Source organism: Setaria viridis, chromosome 8 (genome assembly GCF_005286985.2).
Source record: "Setaria viridis chromosome 8, Setaria_viridis_v4.0, whole genome shotgun sequence".
Classification (NCBI taxonomy): Eukaryota; Viridiplantae; Streptophyta; class Magnoliopsida; order Poales; family Poaceae; genus Setaria; species Setaria viridis.
The window spans coordinates 37011493-37030370 of NC_048270.2; the positions used below are offsets into that span (position 1 = coordinate 37011493).

Genomic DNA, 18878 nt, shown 5'->3' on the forward strand with positions numbered 1-18878 from the left:
TTTTAAAATCCATAAGTAATTCATGGCATGCAACAATCTTTTTTATCGTGTCCATCCTCATCTCTACTAAAACTCGTGGAGTTTTTCTACCGTACCTTATACTAGAATTTGGTGGTATGTAATACAGAGACAATCTAACCATCAGTGCCTTAACAAAACACTAGTAGAGGCTCAATTTTTTTGGGCGGCCTAAAAGGTCACCCGCCCCTAAAAAGGAGCATTTGTAGGGCTGGGCCATGGGTGAGACATCCCACCATTTTTAGGCGGATGATGGGGTGACATGCCCCTGAATATATATATATATATATATATATATATATATATATATATATATATATATATATATATATATATTCTGAAAATGAAAAGCATTTCTAGAAGCGGGCGATGGCATCACCCGCTTCCAAAAATTATTTATAGGGGAGGGTGATGGCATGCCGCTCCCAAAAATTATTTATAGGGGAGGGTGATGGCATGGCTCGCCCTTAGAAATGTCAAATAAATTCTTAACTTTTTTATATGATCTCGAACGAAGAAAAATTTAATATTAAAATTCTAGAGCTTGATGAGATCTAGGTCATTTAATAGTCAAAAAATCATTATCAGTTCTCAAATTTTGAAATCTAGAATTTCTGAATTTTTCAAACAACCCTCGATGTAGAGCAGCTCTATATCAATGTTCTAGTGGTTAAACAGATCTAAAATTCATATATTTTTCAATTAAGATGGTTTAGGATCCCATGATTATTTAGGCATTAGTTGTGCCCGACATAACTATTACTATTGATATAGATAGTGCATTTATATACACACTAGACTATATAGTTACACTATAAGAAATCTTCCAACCTATGAAGAACCAAAAAGTGTCGTAAACACGTTTTTTGCGTCACAAACCGTGATTTATGACGCGGGAGTGACGAAAACCCTTTGTCATTAGTTGAGCATTATAAACCACGACTAGTGACGTTCCTTATTTCGTTGGTTCCTACTATTATGCCACAATGGACATAATCTAATGTGGCATCCGATGTGGCATGACAATTGTGACAAATTATTTCATCATAAAATGAATTTGGCCCATTTGTGTTGGGTTCCCACAGGTTAATGTTGTTCAAATAGCCCACAATTGATTCTGGTAGACCTGTTTGTTATTGGGACGAGCCCAAATTTATTTCCAGAGGCCATTGTTGGTTGTTCAAGTAGCCCAAAATTGATTCCAGAAGGCCCATTTGTTGTTGGGTCGAGCCCAAAATTGTGCAAAATGTTTGCGGCCCTTTAAGTCCCGATTTATGAATGCAATTGACTTTTAGCCCAATTATATGTGGGCTAAGCTCACTTAAGGAAAACATAAATTTAACCAATTGGGCATGACAAATAATTGATTTCATTTCAATTCTGATCCGGTTGGCAAAATAATAAACAGAGCACACATATTTATGTATACAAGAAAATAAATTATTGTTCCCATCGAGACAACCACTACCATATTGTTCTTCACATATCACAAACTATTACAAGATAACTACCTCACAAATAATAGAGATTGACAAAGCTGCATCTAGGTCATAATCTCAAGAGACAAAGTAGAGTATTGATCTTAACCTCTTCCTCGTATATAGGTTAGCAGTCGATGAAGGAGTGCTTCACTATCTTGTATTACCTTCTTCAAGTTCTCAATCTCAGGTGATTGCAATTTGAGAGTTGATTCTAATTCTTCTATCTTCTTCTTCAAGGTTGCTAACTCTTGCTGATGAGCAACAAACTATTGTCGAAGTTGTATCCCATCTTATTTGTTGGCTACAACTTGCTCCCCATCAACACTGTTGCATAAGGATTTAGTAGAGCTTCTTGAGTACTCCGCTGCCTCATCAGGTTTTTTTCAGCAAGAAGCAGCATTGATTTGTGAACTTCCATCTAGAAATAGTGGATGCGAAATCAGATTGGGATCTTGTAATTGCGTTAAACTAAGGAAAGAAGGAACATCAACAATCATCATGTGTTTAGTTTGTTACCCTAGAGCTGGACTAAATAGGAGCGACTACAGATGTTGACCCTTTGGCCGGCTGAAACAGGATATAGTTAAACTTCGGTTGATGCATTTGTTTAAGTATAAATTAAGAACAGACAAATAACCAAGCATAAGAACATGTGGCAATGGTTGACATCATCTGCAAACTGAAACAATTTCATCCTTTAAGTTCTACAAAAAACTTCAGTTGATGCATTGGTTTAATTATAAATTAAGAGTGGACAAATAAACAAGAACAAGAACACGTGGCAAAGGTTGAGATCATACGCAAACTGAAGCAATTTCATCTATTAAGTTCCACAAACCATATAAACAAAGAGCACGGGGAAGCAATCTAATAATTTCATCGATTAAGTTCTACAAACCACATAAATAATTTGAGATAAAGGAGATCTGGTGGAGCAGTAATTCTTGGAAAAGGTGAAAGATAAAGGGGATCTGGTGGAGCAGTAATTTTTCACCAACTCTTGCAATAGGGTACAATAGGTCCACATTCACCAAAGCATGCAACTAGAATATTGAAAGCTAAAGAGTATGGGGAAGCAATCTAATAATTGAATTTAGCAATATGGGTTGGAGACTGCTGAGTTGACGAACATGAAGAGAAGGAGGTGCCAAATGCCGCCTCGATGGAGCGGCCTGGGCATGCGCCGCTTCCTCGGTCTTCCTTGAATGTAGTCGGGCACGGTAGCCGTCGGTGGCAGCCTCAGGGAAGCCGACGGAGCGACAGCCTTGAACCATCTCGTAGCTTCAAGCCCATCGCCGAGGAAGGCCGCTGCTCGTAGCTGAGGTAGCCCACCGCTAGTCCAGCTTGACGGTGCTGCTGAGGTCACGCTTGCTGCTGCCGCTGCAGATCTACTAGGGCTATTTGGCAGGAAGAGGAGAGAGGACCGATTTTGGAATTAACGGGCAGTATGTGGGAGGCTTGGTTCCCCTCTTTTATTTAAATATAATGGGGGAGGACCCCGAGGAGGACTGGGGAATTCAAAATTTCACTTCCCGCCTTTGTTCTCTGTAGCGGGAGATGAACCTCTTTGGAAACTGCCACGAGACCTGGGTCACTTGCACGTTGGACCGCTTGGGACTCGGCCCCGAGCGTTAGTGACCTTACATAGACGAGCGGTTCCAGAAGGGAGTCTGGGACAGTCTGTGGTATCATGGCATTGTTGAGCACTCCACGGATTATCCTTCTTGGTTGATTCATGTCTGCAGGATGATGTGACTATTGCTTTACAAATGTAGTTCAGTGCAATAAATTAATGTACCGTTTTGACTGTTTCCATGATAAAATACACTTAAATAATACATTAAAACTACAACGGACTCTAGCGGTGGCCTCCTAATCTCTACTCAATGTTCTTTAAAGCAAGCACACGTATCCTCTTGATAACTTCGAGATGGTGGTAATACAAGAACGCAAAATTCTTTGTGAGAATTCCGTCCAGCGAGATTAGCGCTATGAGAGACATGCACTTCCGCTACAATTGGGTGTAGTTAGTCTCAAATGCCCATCTTAGAAATGTGGTCACAGTTTTCTCACACGCCATGTCCCACATCTTTGACGCATAGTGTAGTTTCAACCGTTCGATGCAGTACAGGTTGGCGAGTGAGAGTAACAGAGGCCAGGCGTTGACAGGGGTGTCCCATAAATCAGCCTCATCTGGGAGTGATCCTTTGTAGGCGTATTGATCTGCAGTGAGAAGCCAGCAGAGTTAGTGTCTTTAATTGAAATAGTTTTTGACTTTGACTCCACTGCACTACCATAAAGCAATGCCTCCATCACACGAGATAGTGCCACCACATCGGGCCGTCTTGCTCGAATCACTCGGCCACCTATGTTGAAGACAACGTCCACAGGGGCTTGGGCTGCAAATCTTGGGCATATGCTTCTACCTACTGATGGAGGTGGAACTTCAACGTAGTCATCCTCCAGTACTGTAATAGTGCAGGATATGTTGACGCAACCGGAATGGTCCCACACACGCTCAATCTCATGATGCCCCACGAGGCAATTAAAGCCATGTTCTAGATTCCCATTCCCGAACTTCCTTTAAATCTTGAACTCAAAATGTATCATCATAATCTATTGCGTCTCCAGCCATCGGATGGAACAAGACTCGTACCTACGTGCAAGCATTCACATGGTTGACCATTGGAGTGTATATGTGAGCATGTGTATTCATAGCATGAGACACCTACCTTTGGCGTGTTGTTCATCAGAACGAGGACAACGGAAATTCCTTCTCGTCCGCTGGTGGGTACCACGAATCATGAATACCCGTAGGGTAGCAACGTATCCTCCATTGATGACCTCCGATCATGAATGTACTGGATTCCTTGTACTACTGAATAGTTCTTTCAGCTTTTGCTTTCGTGCTTGAGACTGAGAAGTCGACTTGCGACGCAGGGAACATGGTAGTGTGTAATGCCATAACTGCAAATGACAATGATTGACTCGTGGAAGTGTGTCATTCCGAAATGGCCATTCGTGAACATCCGTTACCAGTCTTGAATTGACACGTCCCTACAATGGCAGTCATGAATGCCCGTTACCAGTCTTGAATCAACACGCCCCTATGGTGGTGGTCATGAAAACCCGTTACTAGTCTTGATTCCTGCCCTTTGGCGGTATTTGGTCCGCCATATTCCTCCTAGGCCTAGTTGCATTGACCAGTTCACGTTTTTCAGGCTCTGCTGGCATGTGAGAATCATCTAGTGTGAATCCATGCCCTTGGCAATCCTTTTCAGCCACGCACCATAGATAAGTAGGACTAGTCATGAGATCCTGCACCGTGCATCTGACAACGTAAGGACTATCCGACCTTATCGATTTGTGCAACATGACAACAATTATTATCTTACTCCAGATGAATGGTGGCAAGATCTTTCTTTCATTTAACTCACATTCAAAAGGGAACCTATGACTCATAATCTCGCATGAATTGTTTCGCATGAATGTCTGGTGTTGTATGCTGGATAGTCCAGCGAACTGTACACATGCACACATTAGGCTTATCCTGTGACACCCGTCGTGTGCACATGTAACCGATGTGCAAAACTGAAGATTGCTACCTACATTTGTGGTAGGCTTAGGCCTAAATATATTATGAGCATCTCACATTTTTCATTGCAACTTTGTCCTGCCACACCGAGCTCGCATGCCCGCCAAAGTGCTAAATAAATAGATGGCACCTTGACTCATCATTTCACTATCTTGCATTGTTCTATGTGGATTCCTTTGTTAGAGTGTGTCGTTGAACTTGTACCGACTGTGGATCTATTCCTATGTATGCGGCGGCCTATGATTGTGGTGCTGGTAATAAGAATGGTCATGTTTATCTATGTTCTAACACAAATTGTTGCATTTGTGATTGGTACGTTCTCATTGCCATACAATTGTGTAAAGGATCCACAAGAGAAAAAACTTTTATGAGGAAGGGGGAAAGTCCGTGCTCTGTTTTTGAGCTGACTAGATGAAAGTGCAAGAAATAGGCCTTCTTGGTCTCAAAACAGTTCTGCTAGGTTCAACAAAGGGAAAAGTCCATTATTTAGTTTTTTAATAGACCGGTTAAAATTGTTACCAATAATAATGCTACTTAATTAAACTCATCTTACTAGCAAAAGAAAACCACATCGCAAAGGAATCTAGATCCAAGATGACAACAGATGCAGTTGATGCCAATAACTGTCACAAATGAATGGTGGCAACATCTTTCTTATATTAAACTCACCGTCGAAAGGGAACCTATCACTCATAATCTCGAATGACTTGTCTCGTAGGAATATTTTGTGTTGTATGCCAGACAGTCCAGCAAATTGTACAAATGCACACGGTGGGCTCATCCCGTTACACCCGTCGTGCACACATGTAACCGATGTGCAACACTGAAGATTCTAACCTAGATTCGTGGTAGGCTTAGGCCTGAATATATTCCGAGCATCTCACATTTTTCATTGCAACTTTGGCCTGCCACACCGAGCTCACGTGCCCATTGTAGTGCTCAATAAATAGGCGGGTGCACAGCGTTCTTGCAAGGCAACGCCTACACTCATCGGTTCACCATCTTGCATTGTTTGATTGGAGGTACGCGAGCTCATTTTCTTATCTATCTCATTTACTATATATGCATGGTATTGATATGGTCAGCATTGTAAGTGTTTGGTGCCATTGTTCTTCGTTTGTGTATGTAGTGGAGAATGACCGGACATGGAAGAGACAGAGCATGGAACTTGGAGGAGTCGAATAAGCGAGAGCAGCCTACCCCCATGGCACCTTAGCAGTAGCCGGCTTTGATGGCACCTGTGCTTTAGCCGCTAGCAACGGTACCTCAGCAGCACCCTGTCCGCATGGCACCTCCAATTCAGCCGCTGGCAATGCCACCTTAGTATCAGCTGAACATCATGGCACCACCTTTTCACCTGCTGCCCAGGCCTCCACCTCTGCTGTTGCCCATTGAAATGCCACCGCCATGACCTGTCCTCATCGAACTAGATGAATCGCATGAGCTGAAATGGTCTGTGTTGGCTTGGCTTCAGTAGTCCGGGCTCAACCGTGTTCGTCTCCATGGTATGTGGGTCTGCCCTTTTTGCCAGATTTGTCACAGGCAATGGACCATTCGTGACCTCGTGTTCCATGCACATACCATCACCATTTCACCTGCATCGATGTGGGATACTAGGGTGAGGCATCGTGCTTTAGAAGAGTATCTCCACCAAGATGGTTGTTTTGCTGAATTCCATGCTGCCGCGGGGTTGCCACAATGGTAGTAGTATGTCGGCGCACCATTTGTATGCCTATGTTTGTCGTGCTTCTCGTTCATTAGAGTGTGTTATTGTACCGACAATGGACGTATGCATTGGGTCTATGTTAGGCGGGGAATGAAAAAGGGTACAACAACATCATCAACGTTCATTCTGTAAAAAAACAACACATGAAATTTATAAAATCGTGGGCATGTTTCTTAAATGTTTCGATCTAAGAAATGTATATATATAGTCATGGTAGATAGTTTTTTCTAAAATCTATTTGTAATCAGCTAGTCATTGCATATGCTTTTAAAATCCATAAGTAATTCATGGCATGCAACAATCTTTTTTATCGTGTCCATCCTCATCTCTACTAAAACTCGTGGAGTTTTTCTACCGTACCTTATACTAGAATTTGGCAGTATGTAATACAGAGACAATCTAACCATCAGTGCCTTAACAAAACACTAGTAGAGGCTCAATTTTTTTGGGCGGCCTAAAAGGTCACCCGCTCCTAAAAAGGAGCATTTGTAGGGCTGGGCCATGGGTGAGACATCCCACCATTTTTAGGCGGATGATGGGGTGACATGCCCCTGAATATATATATATATATATATATATATATATATATATATATATATATATATAATATACTCCGTAGCCAGCTATAGAATAGGATATTCTGTAGCCAGTGCACGTGGCATGTGGTGATTGGCCATCCCGCTCACGTCTGGTCGTTCGCGCGAGACCATCAATCTAATATCACGCAAGCCAGTAAACGAGCTGTTCGTGCGAGCTATTGAACGAGCCGTTCGTGCGAGCCAGTAAATTAACGCCAGAAAGCCATGCTCAGAGCCATGAACGGCCAGCAACGTCAAAACGGCCGCCACAGCACAAATCAGGATCCGGCGTTTGCTGATTTAGCCCAGGATTGAACTAACCAGTAAAACGACACAGCACAAATTAATTCTCCTGCTCAGATCCGCCGCCACAGCACCATGGCCGCCGCCACCTACTGCTCAGATCCGGCATCCTTGGCCGTTTCCCACGCAGGCCCGCGCATGCAGTCGCCGGGAGATCACGCCGCCGGCACTCCTGCCGCGTTCGTGCGGGGGGCCGCCGGTGGGTTGGAGCCGACTTCCCCGAGCCGCTGCTGTTGGACGGAACAGAGCTGTTACGACATTGATTGGCTTCACTCAATCAGCGCGAGGTGCTCGGATGAATTTGTGGCTGTGGCACTAATTACGGCAGCAGTGTAATCAATCGACAATTAATTGCTGTCGTTAATGGTGAGTCCATCTCCTGTGCCTGCAAGAATCCGGAGGTCTCCCTGCAGGTTGAAATTGCATCAGCAGGTTGGGTCTCGCTCCTGCACAATCCGATTCCATGGATGGCGCAACTTCAACACCCACACCGGAGGTGTCCCCTGTACTGCTGATGCCGCAATCGCCGGAGCTGGAGGTAAATGGCGCACGGGTGACTCCTCTCCAACATGTGTCGCCAGAGACGATGGCAACGCCCGATCCGGAGAGGACCTACTTGCATGTGAGTGTGCTGGCTTTTAGTCTTTTCTTCTTGCTGATCCAGCTAAAAGCTAAATGGTGTCGCATGGCTAAATTTCCAAATTCATGTTTTAGGTGACCCCCCCAAAAGGTCTGAAAGTTCAGGACACATTTGAATGAACCTTGATAGTAAAATCCAGGAAACAGTGCTTGGTGCCATTATTCAGAAATTCAGAAATCAGAAACGTCCAGCATGAATTGCATTATGATTATTCATTACCTAGTTGATTCCTGGTATATATATACCTAGCTTTCAGAAATTCAGGAACCAAAGCGTACAGCATGAATTTCATTACATAGTTCATTCCTGATTATGTTATCAGAATTCCAGAAATCTTAGATATGATTGGTTCAGTAATATGCCATGTAGCCCTACTGATGCAGCTGTTGTCCCCTATCTCATCCTAGTGTAGTTTGAAATAATAAAGATTGTGCTCCAAACATTCTGTAGTAGAGATATGTGTATTTTAGAAGTTGTGGTACTGCCTTTCTGATATGTGTTTTTTTTTCCCAGGATCCCTTGTTGCCAGAGACAATTGTGCCAACCGAGGAGCTGCGTTTTGACAGTAGAGATGAAGCCAAGGAATTTTACAAATTCTATGCGGGCAAGGCAGGGTTTGATGTGCGCATAACCAAGACAAGTAGGAAGACGGTACTGGAGTTGTCGTGCAACAAACAAGGACACTGGGATTACTACAAGCCTGGTGAGGAGAGGGTACGTGAGAAAATGTCAATGAGGTGTAGCTGCAAAGCTTTTGTGAAGATTAAATGGAACAAGAAGAAGGACTATTGGTTCTTTGAGAGGATAAGGTTGGAGCACGATCATCCACTGCATCCCTCGCCGACCGTAACACAGTTCTTGAGGATACAAAAGGACAAGGACCCTATAGTCATGGGTATTGTTGATCAGATGCATAGGTGTGATGCTTCCCACAACACTACAGTAAATGTGCTGGCAGAATTATATGGTGGTCGGCAGAACTTCACGTTCACGGAAATGGATTTGAGAAATAGGTAATGTCTTCAAATGTACTATTGTTGATGTTGTTGTTGAATACATGGAAACCTTTATAATTAAATTGATGTATGTGTTCATGGTTGCAGGAAAGCTGCAACTGCCAGGGAGGAGAGGGAAAATGATATACCAAAGTTGCTTGAGTTCTTCAGGGAGATGAAGGCCCATAATGAGTATTTCTACTATGAGTTGCAGGTAGACAGTGAAAATGTTATCAAGAATGTGTTCTGGAGTCATGCAAGCCAGCGTGCAGAATATATAGATTTTGGAGATGTGGTTACATTCGACACCACATACAAAACAAACATGTATAGCATGCCTTTAGCCATGTTTGTTGGGTCAAACCATCAACTGCAGAATGTCGTGTTTGGTCAAGCATTGTTGCAGGATGAGCAAGCTAACACATTCGAGTGGTTGTTTGGGGCATTCAAAAACTGTATGTCCGGAGGTCGGGACCCACGGTGTATACTTACAGGTGAGGAATGTTTATACACGAATGTCATGAGTGATACGTAACTTGAAATAATTGGTAACTTTGTCGCATTTACTGTGTTGCAGACCAGGATAGTTCAATGGCGGCAGCGATCAAGAAGGTGTTCAAACAAACACAGCACAGGTTGTGCCGTTGGCACATGCTTAAGAAGTATAAAGCAGAGCTGAAAAAACTATACAAGATTCATGATGGTCTGAAGATAAAGCTCGTCACCGTAATCAATCACCCACTTACGCCTACAGAGTTTGAGTTTGCATGGAATGAGTTGGTGGATGAGTATGGCATACGGGAGGATGACACTATTCAGGGACTTTGGGAGAGTAGGAAATTGTGGGTTGCTGCTTATTTCAAGCCCTTGTATTGTGGCAGGATGACCTCTACACAGAGAAGTGAAAGTGTAAATAAGATGATCAAGGGGAGTGGCTTCACAGGACATATGACATGCATGAGTAAATTTGCACGCAGGATGCTAGACTTCATTCAACACACCAATCACACAGCGGGTGGGGAAACCCATTGGTCTCAGGTAATAGTGACAATGTATTGTTTGAAAATATCATTCACTAGCGTTTACTAGGGATTAATGTTTTAAGTGGTTGCCCATGAAATAGGCTGGTAACTGGCGGCTGACGTTGCAGCCCTTTGATGGCCATCTTAGCAGAGTGTACACACGAGCCGTGTACAAGAAATACAGGGAAACTTATATTTATAATACTGCTTTCCGTATTGATCCTCATCCTACCGAGGTTGATGTTTACCTGGTGACTCACACGGATCAGTCATGGCAATATGCTTGGTTTCAACATTCATTTAGAGTGGAGGCTGATGTACGATCCGGTAGATATACATGCGAGTGCAAGACATGGGAGCATACAGGTAAAAATGGTGCAATTTGAAAAAAATTCATCTCAGCATTTCAATGTATATTGTGGCCTGGTGAAATGGTGAAAAAGTAGCACTGATTATGTTTAATTTCATTGTTACAGGCTTGTTCTGCGCCCATCTTATTAAAGCCTTCACGTACCTTCAGATCGACAACATACCTGCAGAGTACATAATGAAGAGATACACGAGGGGTGCAAGAACGATGGTACCGTGGGACAGGCATGACATTGTGACTTCGGTACCGGGTTGTGAGAGCGATCAATACAAAACAAAGAAACTAGTAGAAATTGCGATGGCTGCTGTGAGAGCATGCCGCAAAACAAGTCTTGGGTTCGAGAAAGGCTGTGAGCAGCTGTCTGCATTGGTTGAGTGGGGTGAAAGTATTGCAAAAGGTACAGGAGCATCACATGTGGGGGATCATACAGAAGAACAGAGTGATGTGATCCCGCATACTATAGGTGAACCTGCGGCTAGTTTGGCTGAACAAGATTCAGCAGTTGATACTGCAGTCCAAATTTCGGAGTGTGCACCAAGGGAGGCAAGAACAAAGGGGAGGAAGCGTGGAGGGAGACAGGTTGTTAATGAACATGCAAGTTCCAGTAAGGCACAGGGGCAGCGGACATGTGGATATTGTGGATCTTTGGGTCATTATAGTACGGGGTGTGATTTGAACCCGGATAACATCAATAAGAAACGAGGTGCAGGTGGGAGTTTGCGGGGCAGGATGGGATGGAAGAGGGGGAGACCACCCACAAAAAGGCAACTGGAGGATGAGTTTAATGGTGTTGCATGAGTTGTGTTTACTAATTGGGTGTGTTTGGAACAAATTAATGGTTGTGTTTGGATAATTACTGAATGGCTGTAGGAGATTATTGTGCATCATGAATTTATTCATTCTGGTTCCTTCGTGTCTTGAGTATTGTGAACCCACTTGCTATCAGTGATGTTGTTGGCAACTAAACTGTTCGCAACTAAACTGTGATGTTGTTGGCGCCCAGCTGCAAGTGCGCGCAGCATGTTTTGCATCTGCTAATTTTTTTTCCGGCCAATGTTGCTCAGGTTCGGACTGTATAATCGTTTACACTTGTTTTACTGTATCCAGCTGCAAGTGATCGACTTACACTATTCAATGTCAAAGAAATGATGGTTTAGTGTTTACGTGTGCTAGTTAGTGTTGTCGGGCGTACAGCTGCTTCCACAGTTTGTTCTGATGTCATGCGTTTCGTGTCCCATGGTAGCTCTGATTAGTTTAGCCTGAAATCAGGGCTTAATATGTCATTTTTTTGCTACTGCTATCAGAAAATGGAGGCATGAAGAACTAAGACATTGCATTGCCTTTTCAGAATTATTTGTGAATCTGAGGTATTATGAGGCCTTCTAAATATATTACTGTACTTTTAATTATTTTATACTTGTATACCGAATTGTTTGGCAAATTTTGTAGTTTTCTTTTCCGATTGTATATTCGATTACACCGAATTCATATTGGAGTATCGGTGACATACCCTGGGCCTGGGTTCGCCGGCTGTCCGGTTCAGTTCCTGTCTACTTCCCTTGTTCTGAATCTTAAGATAAATCCATCTTCATCTTGCCTTGTGTTGCAGGGCCTCAGGAGGAACAAGCAACGGGAAAAGGACAGGACTGGAAGGAACAGGCTGTATAATAAAATGGAGCAGTAATTATGTACTATGTAATTGAGATTCTAGGAGTAGAAATGGAGGCAGTTGTAGTAAATTAGTGTACGACATTATCATCTAATAAATTGTATGGATATTTGGCAACTGTGTTTTTTAAACTTGTTATCAGAGATGAAATTCCTTTATCACAAAAAGTGCATGGGAACATTCAGCAGAAATCAGAATGTCTCTGCTCAGGTCAGAATGTCTCTGCTCAGGTCACAGGTGCAGCTGAACATATTCGGACTGGAAAATGCATGCACAGAGCTCGCCAACATGGACCGGCCAGTTCAGCAACGGCCTCACCACCCAAACACATATTCAGACTGGAAAATTGGACCCAAGAAGCACAGTATTCCATTTACAGTATGGATATTTGGCAACTGTTATTTACTGGGCATGTGAAGCACAAAACTTGTATTCCATTTACAGTAACAACTCAAATTTGTGAAGAACATAATTAAACTTATTTGGGATCCATGAAATTCAAGCGACCACACGGAATGTCTATGTCTGGAAGTTGTAGAGAATGAAGGGACAGTAAACAAATGAAGGGACAATAAACATGTTTCTAGTCCACTAGGATCACATGCGACGCCTATGTGCTTCTAGACCACCAGGGAGCTTCTTGATCTCGTTGATTGGATGGTAGATGCCGTAGAATAGGAGCTGGGACCTATATTGCCGAATGTCTTCCTGCAATGCATAGGTAAACAGCAATCAGGACTATTGTAGATGGATTAATAATTAGAAACCTTGAGTTTTGGTAAGAGTGGTTAGTCGTACTGTTAGGATTGGAACGTGGAAAGAGTCACCGTTCCATAGCTCCATGGATTTGATGGCATAGAATCCACAATCATTGTCGTCCGTATGCATACATGGAACAATGATAGGACGTTTGAATCTGGTAAATTGCTTCATTTCAAAATCTGTTACCAACTGGAACAGGAGATTAAGGCGTCGAATAATTCGGTCACCAAGGACTTGGTGGTAATCTGTGTGGTCGTCTGGACTAGAATCAATTACATCAATGCGGTCATGTATGAAGTTGATGCAGTAGATGGTATAGTGCTCCTCCTCCATAACCGGCAAAAGGAACTAGACATGACAGAGGTAAAATGAAGTGCGGAAACTGTAAGTTCAAAATCAGTTGGCAGCCTTTTTTTGTAGTACATTGATGTGGTTGTCGGGAGTAGATAGTACTTACTAGTTTCACTTTGGTTGCGTCAAGATCTCCAATATCTCGCTGTAAGACAGCTAGTGCCTGATGTGATTCCCACTGAGAGAACTCTTCATCTTTCTCAATATTGACATATTCCTGGATGTATAATATAATGACATTAGAGGGTGTAAATTTTTTTATTGAATTGTGTAGTGAATGGATTAGGTACGCGCTCACCCCAAGCTCTTGAGATAGAAAGACCCTATACCCACCACCATCAGGCATGTGGCATTCATCGTAGCTCATGCAGGCCACAAGGTATGACATGAACTGAGTGGAAAGCATCTCGCCATCAAGGAAAGACTCCTCTATATCTAATCCACTGAATTCTCTCAAGCCGGTACGGATGAAAATATCGCTGGTATGCAAAGAAATGACTCGTAAGTGTGTGCATGCAGCATTGGATCTTCAGGAGTAGGTTGTAAACAATACCTTTTGCACTTCATGTCAGTTCTGAACTTTTTCCTAACAGCATGTGCTGTTAACTGTGGAGCTTTAGCTCTTTGTGGATCGCCTTTGAAAGGGGACACGTACCTGGCTGGTCGTTTTGTAAGTCTTTGTGGCCTTGGAGCAATGGCTGGACGATGGATGAACTCCTCTTGTGTGCAAGGCTGTAGAAGAATAGGGCCAAGTGCATCATCTTTGTTGGTTGCAGCTTGAAAATTTTCCTCATCTCCTGTTATTTTTTGGAAAAAGAGACTAACATGTATATTTGCACAACATAATAAATATGGTAGTACATACACATAATTTATCTGTCACAAATCCCGGACCATGTCGTGGTAAGCAGGGACTAATAACTTTGTGATATTATAGTCAACCATTACTAAACGTAGCAGGTAGCTGCTGATCACAAATCCCAGACCATGTCGTGGTAAGCAGGGACTAATAACTTTGTGATATTATAGTCAACCATTACTAAACGTAGCAGGTAGCTGCTGATCATGTGCAACTTGCTCTTGTAATCTAAGGCAATCAGTACTGTTGTGATGTCACTAAGAAAATGTTATATTCTGAAGACATTAATTTTAATCCTGTTGCTGCCCGCAAGTAGAATATATAATATGTTACATATTCATATATAGGTTCACACAGAAGTGTGGTTGAAGAACAGATAGTTTACTGTAAGGTTGATGCATAAAAAATACAGGTGTGAGTGTGTACAACTGAACTAAAATAAGTAGCAGGAGAAAAGGATGATGGAACTATTTGAAAAGAATCCATACTGCCATTTGGTGAAGGTGCGACAGGGTCTCCTTTAGCCGGAACATGAGGCACGATGTGAACCTATACATGAAGAATCAAATATGTGTTCAGAAGATGGCACTGCTGGTGCTAAATATAGTCGTGTTGTTACTGAACAATGAATTAGAAACCTGAGTACACACGGGTGAAAGGTCGCCTTCCATTATGTTGTCATGTGCTGCACCAAATACATTTTCAGATCCAACATTATGTGTAATGTGTCCATTCATATCGATGTCATTGGCTTGCGCTGCATATAGTAAGATAGTATATGGAAAATGATGAAATAGTAAATCAATATGATGGCAGTGGACAGTATCTACAACAATATAAATCAGTAATTAATTTATATCAATATAAATCAGTAATTAATTTACTCCAGTCATGGCATGCATATGGATGGCAAGATGGTGTACTTACAATCAATAATATTGCGCATCCTGAGAATGATTTCTTTGCTTTGTCGGACTGCCAATTGAGTGCAGCTTCTCGGATGTCATCCACAACAGCCTTACACCAGTTCAGAGCTGGTAAGCAAGACAGATCTCTAGTGAGGTAAACATCCTTGCACCTAATGTTGTTGTCGGTGCTTGGGAACAGAAGTTTGTTGCATGCAATGATAAAGAAAAATCTTATTGCCATGTCATCAGTAATCATGCCAGACCCTAGCTCCAGATCATCCTTCAGGGTCTTCTGTAGATGGCTAGCGTTCAGGTCGTGGGATTCTTGTAAACCCAACAAAGTCTTGAAAGCAGATAACGCCTTGGATGCTTGAATGTGTGTACTCAACACAATATCTTCACCACCTTCTGGTAAGTCAAGCACCTGCTTTACCATGAACGGGGTGACATGGATACCCTTATCTTTTGCAACATTCAGTACCATGGTTTTGGGGTCTAGCCTGTCGAACAGGAACTTTAATAGCTCTCTGCTCTCTAACCTCTCTGCTGCAACACAAAGGAGTCCACCAAAACCCATATCTTTGATTCGCCTACGCTGCCAAAGTGTTAGGTGGTCGACAAAGGAGTTAAATGTTGATGGTGCACATCGAACTGTAGGTGCGTGAGCATACTTGACGGGGTTCTTGGCAAGCTGCCAAATGAAGATATGAAAAGGCTGTAGTAAGTGTGAGTGGTGGAAGAATCGGTTCTCATAATGTTTATGTATGTAAATGAACCACATGTCAAAATATATTAAAATGCCACGGTTGAGCATTGGGCAGGCTGAATCAGGTAATTTACCACAAAAATTGAAAATGAAGTAAATTGTACCTTGAAAGTAAAAAAAGAGAAGGTTGATTTACTATTGTACCTTGGAAGTTGCATTGATACACTGTTTCTTCGCTACTGGTTGCCTGGGTGGGGGTTCCATGAAGGCATCATCATCTTCATTAACATCACTCCGAGGGAGATCCCTGTCGCTGCTTGTTTCGCCGTGCAACTGTTGCCCATTTCTGGTCGGTGGTTTGATAATATTATTTGCAAGATTTGCATCTTGGCCACCAGGTTGTTGAGGGGGTGCTGTTGGTTGTGGTTGTGCATCAGCTCCTGCAACTGGCTGTGCATCGGCTGCCCCGGTGACCGCGCTAACATCAAAGGTCCATTCGCCTTGTGTGGTGCGGATCCCAAAAGATTTTAATCTGCCCTGAATTTTCTTCATGTCCTGTTTTTTAGAAAGGAAGATATTATTATCCATGAAACAATGTAACATGGATATTTGCATAACCTAATGTATCTGTCAAAACTGCAGCAGGACAAACACCCTTTGCTGGAACTTCCAGTCTATATCCAATAAATATTAAAATATATGGTTAACTTACCACATGATATATGCAGTGAACAAAAAAATGCAGAGACGACATGAATATGAAGAAGTGGTAAATTGTATATATATTTTGCAACCTAATGTAGCATTGAAACAGAGCTTCCATGCTATAACCAGGTGAAAGTAGTGTAAGTTTTTTCATGCATTGCAGTAGTAAACCCACATAATGTAAGTATTGAAATCTGACTATGAATGTACGACAGGCCAGCGTGGATTTACTATAATATTGGTGCACACGTAAAAAAATGGCAAAAAGAAATTGGAGTACTGTGTAACCTGGTAATTGGAGTACTGTGGATTTACTATAATATCTATGCTGTAACAATGATGCATCATTAAACAAAGATAATATGTACATTAAAATATATGCTGCTGGATAATTACCAGGTGCGTACAGATGAATTAGCTGGATGTTTTGGTGAATGTCTTGCCTCAGGAGTAGCAACGTTGGTCCAATCAAATCTGCAACACAAGTCAGAAGGCCATGGTTGTCAGTTGTATTCAGTCATAAGTCTATTTTGGATTTTCCAAAAAAAAAGAATAGCCGCTTTTGCTAACTTAGTAGATCCAACAACCGATTTGTAAAGAGTCTGGTAACGATGATTTTTCAAGTCAGAAGCTTGACAGTACGCTGAATGAATTGAACTGACGATCAGTGAGATATATATAGAAAAACTGATCCGGATATCACCCTAATGCATCCCTTTTGTCTTCATGGTAGTAGGTGTCCTGTCAGCAATGTCAATTAACCATATTCAGTAGCACTACTAACCGCCCATGCGGTCCACACACACACACACACCTCTGGTAATTTACTACAAGAACAGTTAGTTTACTGTAGCAATGATGCATCATCTCAAAATACATTATGTACCTGAAATATGTGCTGCAGGGTAATGTCCGATACACTAGGCCATTGTGTCTGATCAACAAACGTTGCAAACACCAAAGGGACCCGAAATGTCTGCGAAAAAATACAAGTGACAACATCATAACCAGATAGTACTGAAAAGGCATTCGTTGTTAGCATTCCACTATTACCTACAGAAAGGTTATGCCTCAGGCTCTCATCACATAGCCCAGACCCATGGTTTGGAAATTCAAGGAACTGCCTGATTGAAGGAACTGGTTTGGGTTACTGGATCATTTGATTCGATTACACCAAAATTCTGCCAAATTCCGGATGTATACTGACGCAATGATGCAAACCCAAACGAGCATCAGAACTAATGGAATGAGAGAGGGGGGAATTGCGAGGGGCTTACCGAGGGGAGGCTCCTGGTGCGCTAGCGAATGGGATCGTCTCCGGCCGTCCAGCGGCGCGCCTGGTGCGCGACGGCAGCGGCGCGTCTGGTGGCGACGGAAGCGGGGCGTGGTGGCGACAGAAGCCGGCGAAGGCAGCAGTGACGAAAGCGGGCGCGTCTGGTGGCGACGGACACCGGCGACGGAAGGGCGCGATGGAAAAAAGGCGTGATTTCAGAGAACATCAAATCGGGATTTGCGGTAGGGATTGATTTGGGCGCGATTTCGGGCGGTGCATCCTGGGAGCAAAATCCCCTCCGAAGCGATCTGCTGGGAACGGGAATCGAGCGGTGGGGGCTGCGAGCCATGGAAGGCGAGCCGCGCGGGAAGAGGAGCCGTGTAATGCGAGCCGTGCAGGAACCGGTGCCAGGAATAGTTGTGTTGGTGCGCCTGGTGGGATGGTCCGGCCATAGAATTGGTTATTCTGTTGCTGGCTCTTGAGAAACATATCTATATCTATCTATCTATATATATATATATATATATATATATATATATATATATTCTGAAAATGAAAAGCATTTCTAGAAGCCGGCGATGGCATCACCCGCTCCCAAAAATTATTTATAGGGGAGGGTGATCCGCCTAACATCCGACTTGAAAGTAAAGTACGATGAAAAAGTAGATTTGTTGTATTGATTGATGTGTCTTTACAAATCTCTGAAGATGGCTATTTATAGCCTGTTACAACTAATTTTCTAACCGACTAGGATCTATCTCTAATTTTAAACAAAAATGAATATTTACAAACAGAACTCGTACCGGAGTTGGTTATCATACTCCCACGGGCCAATCTTTCTCTATCTTCTTTTTCTGGCCCACCTTAAGCCCATATTGGCCCAATCGCTCCAGCCTTCCAATCGGCCGATCCCCACC

General features: G+C 42.8%; 2 protein-coding genes across 2 annotated transcripts; one reads left to right on the forward strand and one right to left on the reverse strand.

Annotated features, from left to right (window-relative positions):
• Positions 1-8164: 8164 nt before the first annotated feature.
• On the forward strand, positions 8165-11526 carry LOC117834619 (protein FAR1-RELATED SEQUENCE 5-like). Its single transcript, XM_072290323.1, has 6 exons — positions 8165-8239; positions 8855-9354; positions 9445-9791; positions 9914-10374; positions 10460-10724; positions 10835-11526. Exons 1-6 carry the CDS (start codon positions 8165-8167, stop codon positions 11524-11526), a joined length of 2340 nt encoding a protein of 779 aa, XP_072146424.1.
• Positions 11527-12743: 1217 nt separating this feature from the next.
• LOC117834788 (uncharacterized) lies at positions 12744-18376 on the reverse strand. The gene is made up of 12 exons (XM_072290324.1): positions 17966-18376; positions 17575-17664; positions 17085-17162; positions 16188-16538; positions 15293-15968; positions 15008-15126; positions 14858-14918; positions 14064-14307; positions 13809-13989; positions 13617-13727; positions 13196-13507; positions 12744-13105 (listed from the first exon to the last, which is right to left on the reverse strand). The coding sequence occupies exons 4-12, from the start codon at positions 16533-16535 to the stop codon at positions 12995-12997; spliced, it is 2163 nt and encodes a 720-aa protein (XP_072146425.1). The 5' UTR covers positions 16536-16538; positions 17085-17162; positions 17575-17664; positions 17966-18376; the 3' UTR covers positions 12744-12994.
• Positions 18377-18878: the final 502 nt, after the last annotated feature.